The sequence below is a fragment of the Falco rusticolus genome, chromosome 3 (assembly GCF_015220075.1).
Source record: "Falco rusticolus isolate bFalRus1 chromosome 3, bFalRus1.pri, whole genome shotgun sequence".
NCBI lineage: Eukaryota > Metazoa > Chordata > Aves > Falconiformes > Falconidae > Falco > Falco rusticolus.
In genome coordinates, this window is record NC_051189.1 from 13,195,028 (window position 1) to 13,209,169 (window position 14,142).

General features: G+C 58.5%; 1 protein-coding gene across 4 annotated transcripts in view; it reads right to left on the bottom strand.

Moving 5' to 3' along the window:
* MROH1 (maestro heat like repeat family member 1) overlaps positions 1-14,142 on the bottom strand; it is a 56,954-nt gene that overhangs the window by 37,639 nt on the left and 5,173 nt on the right. For all 4 annotated transcript variants that reach the window (XM_037381024.1, XM_037381023.1, XM_037381022.1 and 1 more), the window contains exons 6-13: positions 12,943-13,041; positions 7,685-7,836; positions 7,009-7,149; positions 5,105-5,197; positions 3,852-3,930; positions 2,234-2,347; positions 1,818-1,891; positions 973-1,092 (exon numbers count right to left, since the gene is read on the bottom strand). In XM_037381024.1, coding sequence (XP_037236921.1) covers positions 973-1,092; positions 1,818-1,891; positions 2,234-2,347; positions 3,852-3,930; positions 5,105-5,197; positions 7,009-7,149; positions 7,685-7,836; positions 12,943-13,041 — 872 coding nt within the window. The remainder of the gene's footprint in view (positions 1-972; positions 1,093-1,817; positions 1,892-2,233; positions 2,348-3,851; positions 3,931-5,104; positions 5,198-7,008; positions 7,150-7,684; positions 7,837-12,942; positions 13,042-14,142) is intronic.

The window sequence follows — 14,142 nt, forward strand, 5'->3', positions numbered from 1 at the left end:
AAAAGAGGGAGAGCGCAGGTCAGCATGGATGCTGCAGCAGGGCTGGCAGCAACCGGGAGCAGCTCTGGCTGACTCCCTCAGCAAACATGCTGCCCAAGCCATCGAGATGGGATGCCTGGCAAACAGCGTGCTGGCAGGAACGGGCAGAACATGAAAGCCCATCTCCATTGTGGCCCATCCCCGGCACATGCTCCAGCTCCATCCAGGATGTACAGAGGTGCTGCTGCAGCCCCAGCCATCGCCCCTGCTCCTCTTTGAGGAAAACGGGAGGAGCCCAAGGGTGTTTTTTGTTGTGCCCACATCTCTGCAGCTCAGCTGGACTAGTGGGGCTGGAGGCAGCCAAGCCCCCATGTCAAGGAGCTACCCTCATACTGAGAGGGCAAGCAGCCTGACTCAGGCTGGCTACAAGGGGGGCACAGAGCAGGAAGTCCTGCCAGCATGGCCCCCTGAGTCCTGGCTGGCATCTTTTGGATGCAGGGAGAGCTGTCCCAACAGGTCCTTGCTCCGGAGGCAAGAACCACATGACCATAGGGAAAAGACAGGGAAGAAGCTGCAGTGCTGCTGCACAAGGGCTGGATGGCGGGGATGGCAAGGGGGACATCCTGAGGGTCTGAGGTGGGGAACCTGCATTGGGACAGAACTGGGGGGGTATGGTTGGTTCAGACGCTCGGGTCCTAGAGCAGAGGCTGCCCTGGGGAGGGTGCAGGCTCGGGAGGCTGCAGGTGAAGCAAAGCAAAGCACGCAGGCTTCTGCGCCGCTCCGCTGAGGACAGTGCTGAGCAGCAGCCGGACGGCAGAGCTCTGCAGGCTGCACAGCACGGCCACACATCTGGGTACTGGGCTGCCTCCACCACTGGCCTGCCTAAATCGGTGCTGCAGCGAGCCAGCGATGTGCACGGCTACAGACAGGGACTTGCCCAGTGCCACCCGGTACCTTTCCTGAGGAGTTTTTAGTCCACCCAGGCGTGCTTACCGCATCCGAGGAAAGGGCGCACTGACGGACAAGGAACTCCATCATCGCCTCCCCGCCAGGCTGCTCCAGGTAGCCGTGGTGAGCCATGGCACTGATCACCTGCACCATGGCCCGCTTCACCTGCACGGGCAGAGCAGCAGCACCAGCGTCGGCAAAGGGCAGAGGGGAGAAGCTGCAAGCAGCAGGGATTTCTGCCTGCAGCAGGGTCCTCCTCACAGCTGCCCTTTGCCACCTCCTCCTCGCCAGCAGGGAGTGTTATTATGGGTTACACACAGCCTTTCAACTGGGTTTGGGCTCCGCCAGCGGCAGCCGGGCACAGCACAGGACGCTGGAGTCAGCTGCCCGCTGCTCACACCTGTGGGGTTAGCCCAGGGGGGGCCGGGCAGGAGCCCACAGCCCCACCACCCACTGCAGGCAGTTATGTCTGGCAAAGCCAGGTCTGTGTTTTGCAAGTGGGACGCATCCTGCGACCATGTCAGCCAAGTTGCTGGCGGCACAGCACTCCCGGCACGGCCATGCACATCACTCACATGTGGCACTTCAGGCAGGACCAGACTTTGCAGCAGCGATACGCCCTGCTAGGCAGGGCTGCCTGCGCTCAGCCCTGCTCCTTGCGCAGGGCACATGGAAAACGAGCCCCCGTGTGCTCCTCTGTTATGGGGAGGGTATCTCCTGGGCATGTTGGCAGAACTGTGCCAAAGCCCCCAGCTAGGAGAGAGGTGAGCAACAGGAGGAGGCAGCGGACGACAGCTGGGCGGGCAGTGGCGGGAGTATGGCTGTGCAGGGTCCCAGAAATAAACCCTCACCCCTGCAGCACCCCACGGAAGAGCAGAAGCTTAGCTCACCTTATTGTTGCTGTCTTGCAGAGGAAGTTTCATAGATGAAAGAATAAAGGGCTTTTTAATCTCCATTTGAGAGGCTGGGAAAAAAAAAATAAAAGATGACAGACTGAAGCTCGGTGATGCTCTTGAGCTGCCAAGGACAGAGCTGCTGGTCCCCAACTTCCCCCTTCTGTGACAAGGAAGGCTTTGTCCCTCGCCCCCTCCCCAGCTGGCCGGGCCACCAGGCTGGTTTCCTACTCCCCTGACCCCGCAGCCACGGATGGGCTCGTCACCTCACCCCAGGTCCCAGCAAGGGAGGGAGGGGACTCGTGGAGAGGGACCAGTCTGAGGAAGCCTGCACAGAGCCCCTCTGCACCTTGCTGCTTCGAGACCCCGAGAGGGACCGTGGCCAGCCAGGTGGCAGCTGCCCTGGTACTCACGGGCGCTGTTGATGATCTGCCTCATGATGAGGAGCGTCCCCACGCGAGTCCTCTCGTTGCTGCTCTCCAGCTTTGGGAGGAGGAAGGCCAGCACGCGGTCAGGGAACGAGCAGGCTGCGGGAGCCAAAACAACCGTCACGGACGCACGTCGCCCCGGGGATGACACACAACCGAAAGGTTTGGGATGTGGGCACTGCATCCCCTGCATGGGGACATCCCAGTCCATGTATCCCCATGCGCAATGGGGAGCTGCACACCTGCTGCACACGGTGGGGCTTTGCCAGCTGCGTCTAACCATGTGCGGTGTGGTGAGCACCGCCGCTCCTCTCCTGGCCTGGCAGCTCCCTGGGGAAGCCACCCGCTGCCATGTCACCCTGTGAGCCGGGCTCACCGGCCCATCCTGCTCCTCACATCCAGACCTCAGCTTTCCTCCGGTGCTCTCAGCATGTCTCCTGCACTCTCTAGGGAGCTGGAGTTTAAATTATACCTTCCAACAAGTGCTGCCCTGTCTATCAAAACATTTTGATTGTTAAAAATAAAACCAGCCTGTAGATGCTGAAATGGGAGCAGCGCTCGTGGGCATTTGAGGGGCAGGTTTGAGGAGGGACAGGCACTCAGCGGCAGGGCAGCCTGGAGATGGCTCAGGCAAAGGCAGCTCGGCTGCAGGTTCGCCTTCATGAATGCTAGCAAGAAAGGGACGGCACCCAGCCCTGACTCAGCAGCAGCTTGTCACACCACTGCTCTTTTTCTGGCAATGGCACAGGCTTCTGTCTGTACCACAGCCATTCGGTGTCTGTGCCACAGCCATTCGGTGGGGACAGCACCGGGGGAGGCCAGGCTCCAGCCACAGAGCTCCACGCACAGGCTGAGAACATCCAAGCTGTAGGTCAGCCCACATTTCCTGCTCAGCCAGACCACCGGGGACCCTGCTGCACTCTGAATGTTTGCAGGAACCCGGAATAACCACGGCATTAGCCGTACACAAGATACAGCAACGAGACATACAGATGAGCAGGGTACCCCCAAAGTCAAGCTACACCTACTGCCCTGCACCACAGGCACAGCACGCTGCAGAACCCGGCTGCCAGAGAGGTTGCAGTGGGATGGTACAGCTCAAAATGCTCCAAAGACACTTTTGAAACCAAGACAGGTGCCTTTGGGAAGGTCCCTGAGAGGGGATGATCAGGCCTGAGCCAGCAGTGAGCTCCAGGGGAGCAGCGCTGGCCCCATGCTCTTCCTCAGAGAGCTCCAGCATCCCTGGATGCCAGACTTTAGGGACACGCAAAGCTACCGCCTGCTGCAAGCCTGAAGCCGCGGGCTTGAGCCAGGACAGAAACCACCACCGTCCCCTCCCTCCCATCTTTCTGCACGTCCATGACATCCCCCAAGATACAGATAAATGTAGATATATATATGAGTTGTCCACGATATCCTCCCAGATATAAATATGTACACGAGATGTCCACAATATCCTCCCAGATAGATATAGTTATAAATACATACATGAGATATCCACAATATCCTCCAAGATAGATATAGATATATAGATATACATAAGATGTACACGATATCCTCCAAGCCCAGCTGAGAGGATATCTCAGGGGAACAAATGCCTTACCCAGGACGGTGAAGCATCGAAGAACCTCAGTGTGATTTTTCACAGTCAGGGGAACAGATGGATCTGCAGGAGCGCAAATCTGTTGGAGAAATGGCTGCGGTCAGGGACATTACCTGCAACGGGCACTGGCAGGCCCTGGAGAGGCAGAGCTGTGCTAAGCACAGGTATGGAGTTGAGATTTGGGACAGACAAAGCCATGGGCCGGTGGGTGACAGTGTCCCACCACACAGATGCCCACAGCGGTGCTTTCTGCCTGCTGCTGGCCGAGCAGAGCTCTGCCTGTGCTCTCAGGGAGACCACGTGGGAATGAGGTGCCTGCTCAGGAGCTGCAGGTTCCTCTGCTTGTTTAACGGTGCCCCACCACCCGGCTGGGACCACTGGCCATCTCCTCTGGAACCTCTTCGAAATGAGTCAACACTTCCATGTGCTCTTAAAATAAATCAGGCTCTTAATTCAACGTACACTAGCGTTGTAGCAAGGACAACATGCATCTGCTTATTCTGGGCTGCAGCTGAGCCAGAGCTGGTGTGAGGGCAGCCACATCCCAGAGCCCCAGAGCTGCCCCTCTGCACCCACCAGCAGCTTCTGCCTGTTGAAGCCCATCCTCAAGTGGTTGTTCCTACAAACAGCACCGTTATTGCATTATTGCGTGTGTATTTTCAAGGACAGCCTCTCTGCTGGCACTTTTGAGACTCAGCCAGTTTAGTATATATATATATATAAAAAAATAGCCTTCAGACCTGGTTCAAGCCCCAGGAATACGATTTTAAGAGTTTGGTAAGACGGCAGACCTCACGTCCCTGCCGCTGAGGAACTGGCTGAGGAGGAATCTGGGCTCAGCAGCCTGAGAAGGGCTCCCGGGCTGCGCGGTCACCGCTCTGCGACAAGTCAATGCCCTCGCTTATTCTCACAGAGCAAACTTCTTAAGAGGCCCATTGCTTCGGAGGTGCTTGCTTTCAGTTTGCTGCCCTGGTGTGCAGCCAGAGCTGCCCTCACTGCAGACAGCCCAGCGGCGCGCTGACATCTCCCGTACATCGGGCACCAGCAAGCCGGCCACAACACTGGTGAGCGGCGGAGAAGCCTCGGGGTGGCAGTACCAGGGGACAGGAGAGCCCAGCAGGCTGCATGCCCCTGCCTGGGGCTGCTCCAGGGGAAACCTCCAGCCCTGCGGATGGAGCTCACCGCCAGGTTCCAGCGTTACACCTTGCAGGAAGCCCACCTGCCCGCCCCACCGCCCCCTGCCCCGTCCTTACCTGGGGGTGCAGGGTGCCCAGGAGAGAGTCCAGCTGCACGTCAAGGCTGCGGCTCCCAATGTTGACAGAAGCTTCCAGGATCTGGCAAAGGCTCTGCTCAGCAAGAGACCAGGTTGCAGTTAAGCATTGGGAAAATACTTGGGCTCCAGAGGAGGACAGAGGATCGTGACACACACACACCACCACCCCCCCCGCTGTTATGCCAGTCCATGGGAAGGGGACTGCAGGTGAGAGCCACCACAGCAGCAGCCGGCAGCACAATCCATCTCCCGTGGGCTGACACAGCTCCGGCGTTCCCAAGAGCTGCTTGATGCTGTGGCGGCACGCTGGCCACTGCGAGCCACAGCTGGGTGCGTGGTGACAACCTGGCACATGGCAGAGCACCTGGGGATGGCAGCGGAGACGGGCTGCAGGTTGCTCCATCCTCCCAGACCACTGGGCACAACCAGCTGAGGCTTGGGCGCAGTAGCCAGAGGGGTCACGATGCCAGGAAAGGAAACTCACATGGAAAAGGCAGTTGCAGCCCAGTCCAGCTGGGTAGAGGAGGCACAGCACGAGCTGTGTGACACCACCAATAAGGTAAAAACTAAGACTGCGCTGCTGCTGCTGCTTTTCCACACTGCTCTCTGAAATGGGCAGAGCCGCCGGTCTGCACCCCTGAGCTCAGCATCCCTCCTGCATCCCACTTGTATCCAAAACAGCGTGGCCAGCAGGACCAGGGTGGTGATCATCCCCTCTACTTGGCACTGGTGAGGCCACACCTCAAATCCTGGGTTTGGTTTTGGGCCCCTCACTTCAAAACGGACATAGAGGAGCTGGAGCATATCCAGAGAAGGGCAACGGAGCTGGTGAAGGGGCTGGAGCACACATCTTATGAGGGGTGTGTGAGGGAACTGGGGGTGCTCAGCCTGGAGAAGAGGAGGCTTGGTGGGACCTGATCGCTCCCTACAACTACCTGCAGGGGGGCTGTAGCGAGGTGGGGACGGTCTCTTCGCCCAAGTAACAAGCTACAACACAAGAGGAAACGACCTCAAGTCGTGCCAGGAGAGGTTTAGATTGGGTACTGGGAAAAGTTCCTTCACCGAAAGGGTCGTCCAGCACTGGAACAGGCTGCCCGGGGAGGTGGTGGAGCCACCATCCCTGCGGGGTGTGGAAAAAACACGCAGATGTGGTGCTTAGGGACATGGTTTAGCAATGGGCTTGGCAGTGCTGAGTGAACGGTCAAACTTAATGTTCTTAAAGGCTTTTTCCAATCTAAACGATTCTGTGATTCAGGAACGGCTGTCAGCATGCCCAAACCACAGCCCAAGCCGTGGCAGTGGGCAGAAGCACACTACCCACCCAACACCCCACCAAGGCTCCAGTCAGTGGGGATGGGGATGGGTCACAGAACGGTGGGGGCTGGAAGGGACCTCTGGAGACCACCCAGCCCAACTCCCTGCTAGAGCAGGCTCTCCTCCAGCAGGCTGCACGGGGTCGTGTCCAGGTGGGGTTTCAATGTCCCCAGAGGAGACCCCCAGCCTCTCTGGCCAGCCTGTCCCCGTGCTCTGTCACTCTCAAGGGAAAGAAGTTTTTCCTTATGTTCAGATGGAACCTCCTGTGCTGTGGTTTGTGCCCGTTGCCCCTCGTCCTGTCGCTGGGCACCACTGAGAAGAGCCTGGTCCCATCCTCCTGATGCTCACCATTAAGGTGTTTGTATGCGTTGATAAGTCCCCTCTCAGCCTTCTCCTCTCCAGGCTGAACAGCCCCAGCTCCCTCAGCCTGTCCTTCCAAGGGAGATGCTCCAGCCCCTCATCATCTTCACAGCTTCCGCTGGTCCCTCTCCAGCCGTTCCCCATCTCTCTTAAACTGGGGAGCTCACGACCGGGCCTTGGCCTGCGCCACCAGCACTCAGAGCTGCTTACCTTGGAGATGTAGAAGGCTTCCGTGTGCTTCTTGTAGAGGGCGAGGATGCCTGGAATCAGCTTCGGGAGCTGCTCCTCCAGCTTGTCACTGGGCATCAGGTAACTCATGGGTCCCAGCGCCTCCACCACGGCCAGTCTCAGCTGCAGGGAGAGATGGCACATCAAGAGCATGGTGGCCCAGGCCCTGGGGGACACGCCTGCCACAGCGTCGCCCCACTGCTACAGAGCTGCTCTTCCTGGTGCTTCTAGAAGCCTCCGAGCCGAGGCAGGGACAGCATTTCGTCCAGCTTTGCCAATGTGAGTGCAAAGGGTACTCAGCGGAGAAGGGGGACACCTAAACATGTCACCCATGCCTGCAGAGGACAAAACCTGGCTGGCCACCTCCCAGCTGTGGCATACGCCCAGAGTGCCACCCAAAGTGGTGCAGAAGGACCCCGTGCCCTGCTTTCCAGCAACAGGGAGCAAGCGCCCCATTCCGCAGGTGTCACACAAGGACAGAGGGAACCGAGCAGAGCTGCAGGGCACAAGGAGAAAAAAAGCATCCAGCCCTAAATCAGAGCTGGGGGCTCACTCTCTGGGGGCCACCTCCTCACCTAAGGGCACAGCTGAGATGCTGCAAGGCCAATGTCAGACTAACGCCCCTCCCTCCGCACCCAGGGAGGTCCTGCCCCCCCACCTTGGCTTCCCGGTGCTGCAGCCAGCTGTTGAAGAGCACTTCGTACGCACTGAAGATCTCGTTTGAGAAGGTGTCCTTCCTGACCGTGGGGTCTGGGGCTTTGTCCAAGTTTGCCAAGTACTCCTGGATGCTCTCACTGAAGTGCTGCAGAGCTAGGAGACAGATTGCCTAGTTAGATTTTCCACACGTACAAGGGAGTGTTTGTTTTAGCCCCTCCAGAAAGCAGATGGTTGACGTGCTGTTTTGCTGGGCAGCATCTCAAGGGATAGCAGATGCACCGGGACTTTCCCTGGCAGGCAGATTTTCCGAAAGGCGCCCTGGCTACGAGGGATTGTGGCAGGCAGCCGTGCCAGAGATGCATGCTGCTTTGTGCTTCCTGGGCGATGGCTGATGTAACCCACTCCAGAGACCCAGCTCCAGGGTCCCACAGGAGCCTGGATTTGCCACTCAGGTTATCTCCTTAGCAGCTCAGGTGGCCAAGAACTACAGCCTTGCAGCCAGAGGCAAGCCAGAACACCGCACCTCAACGAGTTTGTCCGGTCTGTGGGCCAGCAAGCGCTGTGTGTTAGCACGTGTTACTTCTCCCCCGGTGAATCAGACCAGTGATGAGAGCATGTTTGCATAAAGGCATGCATCCTGGCTCAGCAAGAGACTGCTGACCGCAGGGGACACCCATTGTCCATCTCTCCCCTCCAAGGAAGCCTTTGCCATGGCTTTACAGGGTTCCCCAAAGGCTTTACAAACCTTCTGGGGCTGCCGAGGGATCACCTAACACCAGGAGCAGGTCTCAGCTGATAGCACCCGAGGGCTGCAAACACCCTCCTACTCTTACTTGGGGAATTACCCAACCACGGAGCCCACCGAACAGGCTCCCAGCTTCAGGAGCCCCTGCACAGGGTGTTGCTCCAGATGCTCAGCACGAACCTCTCGGGGCTGAGCCCCACGCGACTGCTGCACAGGGACGCAGCAGGCCGGCTGCCTGGGAGGTGCCACTCACTGCAAGCCTTGCCCAGCTGCCCCAGCCGACCTGGAACCCCCCCTGCGCTGTCTGCCCATCCCCCCAGCTCCTTCCAGCCCCACTGCCCAGGACCCCCAGGCACCAGAGCGCACATACACAGACGCTGCTCTCCCTCCACATTGTGCTGGGGGCCCGTGTGTGCTCCCTTCCATAATCCATTAACGCACAGTGAGGCTCTTCCAGATGCCTCACCCTTTGCCAGGCTTTTCCTAAGGAAGGAAGCGGCCTGGGGCTTGCAGAGCCAACGCCGTGCCACCACCCGGCCAGGTCCAGAGCCCTGGCTGCCAGCATCACCAGGGACTGCCAAGCACCAGAGTGGGAGCCATGAGGGGTGAGGCCAAGGCAAGGGGAGCGGAGAAGGATCACAGCCTGCTCAAGCATGGAGGCACCCCCAGAGCTCACCTGGCTCAAGCGCCGGCTCAAGAAGGGCCACCTGGAGCAGCCTGCCCAGGCCAAGCTCATCCACCCCTCTCCTGCTAGAGCCAGACGGCTCCTGCAGCTGATCCCACAGCAGGGAAGGGGCCGCCGTGCCTGCGGGATGCCCATGGCACTGAGCCATCCCTCCTCAGGCACGGCAGCCCCGCTCCTGCCAGAAAGTCACCGAGCAGAACCCTGCTTGGCTGCCCCAGGGAGGGAGCCCTCACAAGCCACATCCCGCACTAATGGGGCAAAGAAAAAAAACCCACGACACCCTGGTAGCCTGGGGAGGAGGTTTCGCCACAGCAAAATAGCAGTGGAAGATGGAAGGCTGAAGGAAACAAGCGGCTGGCCCCGCATCGCAGCAGGACACGACCCAGGCACACAGTTCTGGCACAACCCCCGGTGTGGTCTGACCAGTGCCCATGGTACCAGCTGGGGACCCGGCCACCCCTCAGCCCTCATGCCTGTGGGATGGAGAAGCCAGCACAGCCCCCAAGGATGCACAGCGACTCCAGAGCGTGCCAGCTCTCCCTGCCCCTGTGCCCAGCACGAGCTCGATGCACCCACGTTATGAGACCCGGAGGAGGAGGAGAGAGGGTTCCCGAGGAAAGAGCCCGGGACAGTGCCCGCTGCACGCCGAGGCTGCAGGGGTTGCGCAGCCTCCACGCCCTCCTCACCCACAGCAGATGTTTATTTTCAGCCCGATAGGATCAGAGATGCTGAGTCACTCCACAACCTCGTACAGAAGCCAGATCATTTCAATCACATGCCTCCTCACCCTCCCTGCGACCCGGCCAGCAGCACGCAAGAGAGAAGTCCTGCAAGCAGTGCCCTTTCTGCTGGAAGGGACATCACCTCCCCCAGGGCTGAGCCCTGCTCTTCTGCTGTCCTTAGTGGTGTGCCAGAAACCCCTCAACCTGCTCCCCGCGGCTCTGACAGATGGGGAGGGCTCGGAGGGGACATCCCTACCCCACAGGGATGAGGGACCACCGGCAGAAGGGTCCAGTGCTGCAAAGCAGAGCTCGCACTGCTGGGAACACACCTGCAGCAGGGAGGGTCTGGCTGTCCTTGGGGCAAAAACTGAATTCCCATCGACCATCGGAGGGGTCAGGAAGGCCCCCAGCTCACTCCCATTACACCCAGCACCTTTCTGGAGCAGGGCACAAAATGTAGACCCCATCTAAACTCTGTTTTCACTTCATCTCCAGGCTGGAGTCAGAACACCCTTGTTCAGGTCAAACCCTCCGAAAGTTTCTGCAAGAAGCTTGTCTTGACCAAAGTGAACAGGACCAGCCAAACCCATCACCTTAAAGTCCTCCTCCAGCTTAAAGCCAGGCAGATTGCAAGGCCAACGAGCAACGTTATGCCTGGCTTTGCTTTTTTTGTTTGGTGGTTTGTTTGTTTTTCAAAAAAAAAAAGCTTGTAGCCAAGAACCCAGGGTAGCTGCTCCAGCCAGCAAGGTTTTTGGACACAGCTGGGAAGCTCATTCCCTTCCCTGCGGTGGGGCCACCGCAGACAGCACTGCTCCCAAGACAGAAAGCGGTACCTTGCTGACATCCCCGGAGCAGTAAAGCCTGGATCACATCCCTGCATCCACCTCTTCATCGCTGTGTTCAGCCCGGATGGAGCTCCCTGTAACTACTCTGTAGCCCGGTACATCCCTGCTGCTGTCTCTCTGCGCCAGGCCACCCCGCAACAGCAAAACCACCCTGAAAAGATTCACCTACGTTGCACGGCTTTGCTGACTCCGGAGCTACCTCACCTGCCTTTCAGTTGTTGAAAACTTTGGCAAAAAATTATACAGAAACCATACAGAGCCAGAAATCCAGCACACCAGCAGCAGCTGAAGCCTGTGGGCAGCAGGCAGCTGCCAGAGACGGGGCACCCCCGCCGGGCAGCCCAATAGCCACCCCACAGCCTCCCTGGGCTTTCGGGAGGCTCCAGGGGAGCATGTCCACCCAGACCTCAGCCTGGGTTTCCACACACTCAGAGGTCGGCATCGGACAGAAGCGGTCGTGAGGGGCTGACCGTGGGCAGGCAGGGGTTTCGGGATCAGGGCAGGACCTGCTCCAAACCCGCAGGGGGCTGTTTAAAGATGCTCATACTGCTGTGCTTGCCAGCACTTTGGAGGCTTCGTGGGCTTTAGGATGAGTTAAGAGGTTGCAAGTACTCTGCGAGGGCAACAAACCCACCATGCCTCAGCGGCAGCAGCTACAAGATCATTTTGGGAGGAACACGTGCGGAGCCAGGACGTCACGCTGCTCAGGACCAAGCAGGGGAACAGAAAGCTGAAAGAAACAATTGCTGGAAGCAATGAAGAAGAAAGAGCTGCTGATGGCAGAAGGCTGCTCCAGAAGAGCCACCCAAACCTCAGAACCGAGTTCCACCAGCCCCACGGGCCCATATTGGTCCTCCCCACTGCACCTGAGCAGAAGGATCGCTTCTCCGCAGGGCCAGGCACCACCGATGAGCAGTCTCCAATGGGATTAGCAGCAGCCCTCCCGTCAATGAACGTGTCACCTGCGGTCTGCGATCGCCCGCAGCCAGCCTAAACTGCCCGCACTGCCAACACCAGCCACCCCGGCAGTTAAAACAGCTCAGGAGTCTGGTTGTTCTCAATCAAGGGAGGATGCTTTATGTTCACAGGAATTGCCTGACCTTGCCTGTGGCTTTCCCAGAACACACCTGCACAGAAGCAGCTTAAGAGTTGCACGTTCTTGCTTTGAGCTCAACGTAACAGAACAAGAGCAAGTGCTGTCACCTGGGCTGCAGCAGACCCCAGTAACAAGCTTAGACACAAACCTCACTGTTTCCAGGAGAAATAAATGCTGCTGAATATAGTCCTACATCCATCCCTGAAGTTTACAGGGCTGCTCGGGAGGCTCCCACTCATCCCATTCATTCCTTGAAACGTGGAGCCACATTCCCAGGCCTTGATGCAAATATCAGCAAGAGATAAGAGCGACTGCACCAGCGGCGTGCTCCAGCAGCTCCCGTAGCATCTGTCAGGGTCCTTGAACCTGCGCTCCCCCAGACCACCTTTTATTTTTGCCCAGTTATAGACAGAAAACCACAAATCCTGAAGATCCTCTGCTGGATATTCATAAGGCCATCACATCATGCCCGCCTGAGGCTGCGCACTGTCCTGCGGTCTGAGATGCATCAAATCCTGCTGCACTAGCAGCAGCTTTCAGCAAGCCCCGGGGTGGAGGAGGGCATCATGAGAAGGGAGGCCCGTGACATCCCGCCAGCCCACTGAAAGTGTCACATCCTGAAAGTGGCTCATGAGAATTACAGAAGTGGCTTAGACGGGAGCTGGCCTGGCACCGTTGCCGTGTCCCAGCCTCCTCACAATTCCTACTGGGGCTAACGCTCGTGTTGATGCCATGTGCCAGGTTCTTGGTCTTAATAAAGGGACAGCCTGGTTTAGAACAGGGTCTCCAGTAGCACATCTTCCCCTCCTTCCACATCCCACCGGGCCCATCACCTCAACCTGAGTCAGGACGACTCTGGAGCACCCATGCCCTGTTCGCCAGAGGAGAAAGCGAAGGGCACCAGTACTCGCTGGGCTACAAAACAGGAGTGACAGGGATCAGGTAGATGGAGAAGGACTTTTGCTGGATCCCAGTGACCTACAGCTGACAGCTATCCATCCCTTCCCAGAGCCAGCCAGGTCCCTGCTCCCAGCCATTCAGGAAAGGTCCATGTGAGTCAGCTCTCCACCCCCCATCCACAGTCCCTCCTTTTCCAGGGAAAGGAAAAGGTTTCCCACAGCACATCTGAAACGACTGCAGTCTCAGAAGATCCAGAAAGACCTTACCGTAGCAGAAGACAGACTTCATATGGTCCTGTTTGGCCATTCCCAGCATGGGCAGCATCGTCCCGAGGATGGAGTTGAGAAAAGGCACCATTCCAAACACTGGGAAGGAAGCGGGAGGGGGTCACTTGCAGCAAACACACAAGTGCCACTCGGCAGCTGCGCCAGCCCATGCTGGACACAGACCCGGCAGGACTGCACGGGCGCCCGATAAAGCCCAGCTCACCGCAGCCAGCTGGGAGCCCAATTCTGCCACACAAGAGATTGTCCCCAGAGAAGGAGACCCCCAGCCTCTCTGGGTAGGCTGTCCCAGTGCTCCATCACCCTCAAGGTAGTTTTTCCTCATGTTCAGATGGAACCTCCCGTGCTGCAGTTTGTGCCTGTTGCCCCTTGTCCCATCGCTGGGCACCACTGAGAAGAGCCTGGCCCCGTCCTACATCCCACTGGCTGCTGGCATCAGTCAGTGAATCTCTCCACAGCCAGACTTGTTTCCAGAAGTACCATCCTAAAAGTATCCATTTTAAAACTCAGTCTCTCTGGGATGGCTGGAGATGAGAGCCCAGGCAGGGGATTCTCTAAGGACAAGGGCCAGGCAGGTCAGATGCCCACTGCTTTAGAGCGGCACACATTTTAAAGAGCTCGGCTGAGCTGTGAAGCCAAGCCGCAGGGGATTTCTAATTTCAGTCCACTTTTACAGGGACTCAGCTCCTCCGGGTATTGCCAGGTACGTGCGAGGTGCCCCATCTCCCACCCAGGGCTCTGGCAACTCCTGCCCAGCTGCAGGCAGAGCAGAGCATCCCCCCTCCAGCCACCCAAGAGGCAGGACCAGCACCCCAGGGCACAGCCCAGGCCTCTGCCACTGCTCTCCTTTTCCCCAGGGCACTGAGCACCGGGAGAGCCCACCAGGTCCCAGAGCGGCACGGCGTCAGAAGCTCTGCTCAGGCTGCTGCCAGACAAGCCAAGACAGCTGATGCTGCCCACTCACACTGCCCCGTGACCCTCTGAGGAGGGGTTGCCCTCAGCTCCCTGCCTCAGCGCTGGGGACAGTCCCAGCAGCTCCCCATGAAGAGCAGCCAAGAAGAGAGCAGGGGTTTCCAAACCTCCTCCCAGTGCCAGCTCCCCGCAGCACTGGCTGTCCTCTTCTTGTGCCCCGTCTCTTCTGAAGAGAAGAGGAATAAAGGCCACCACGAGCAAGCCATTCCC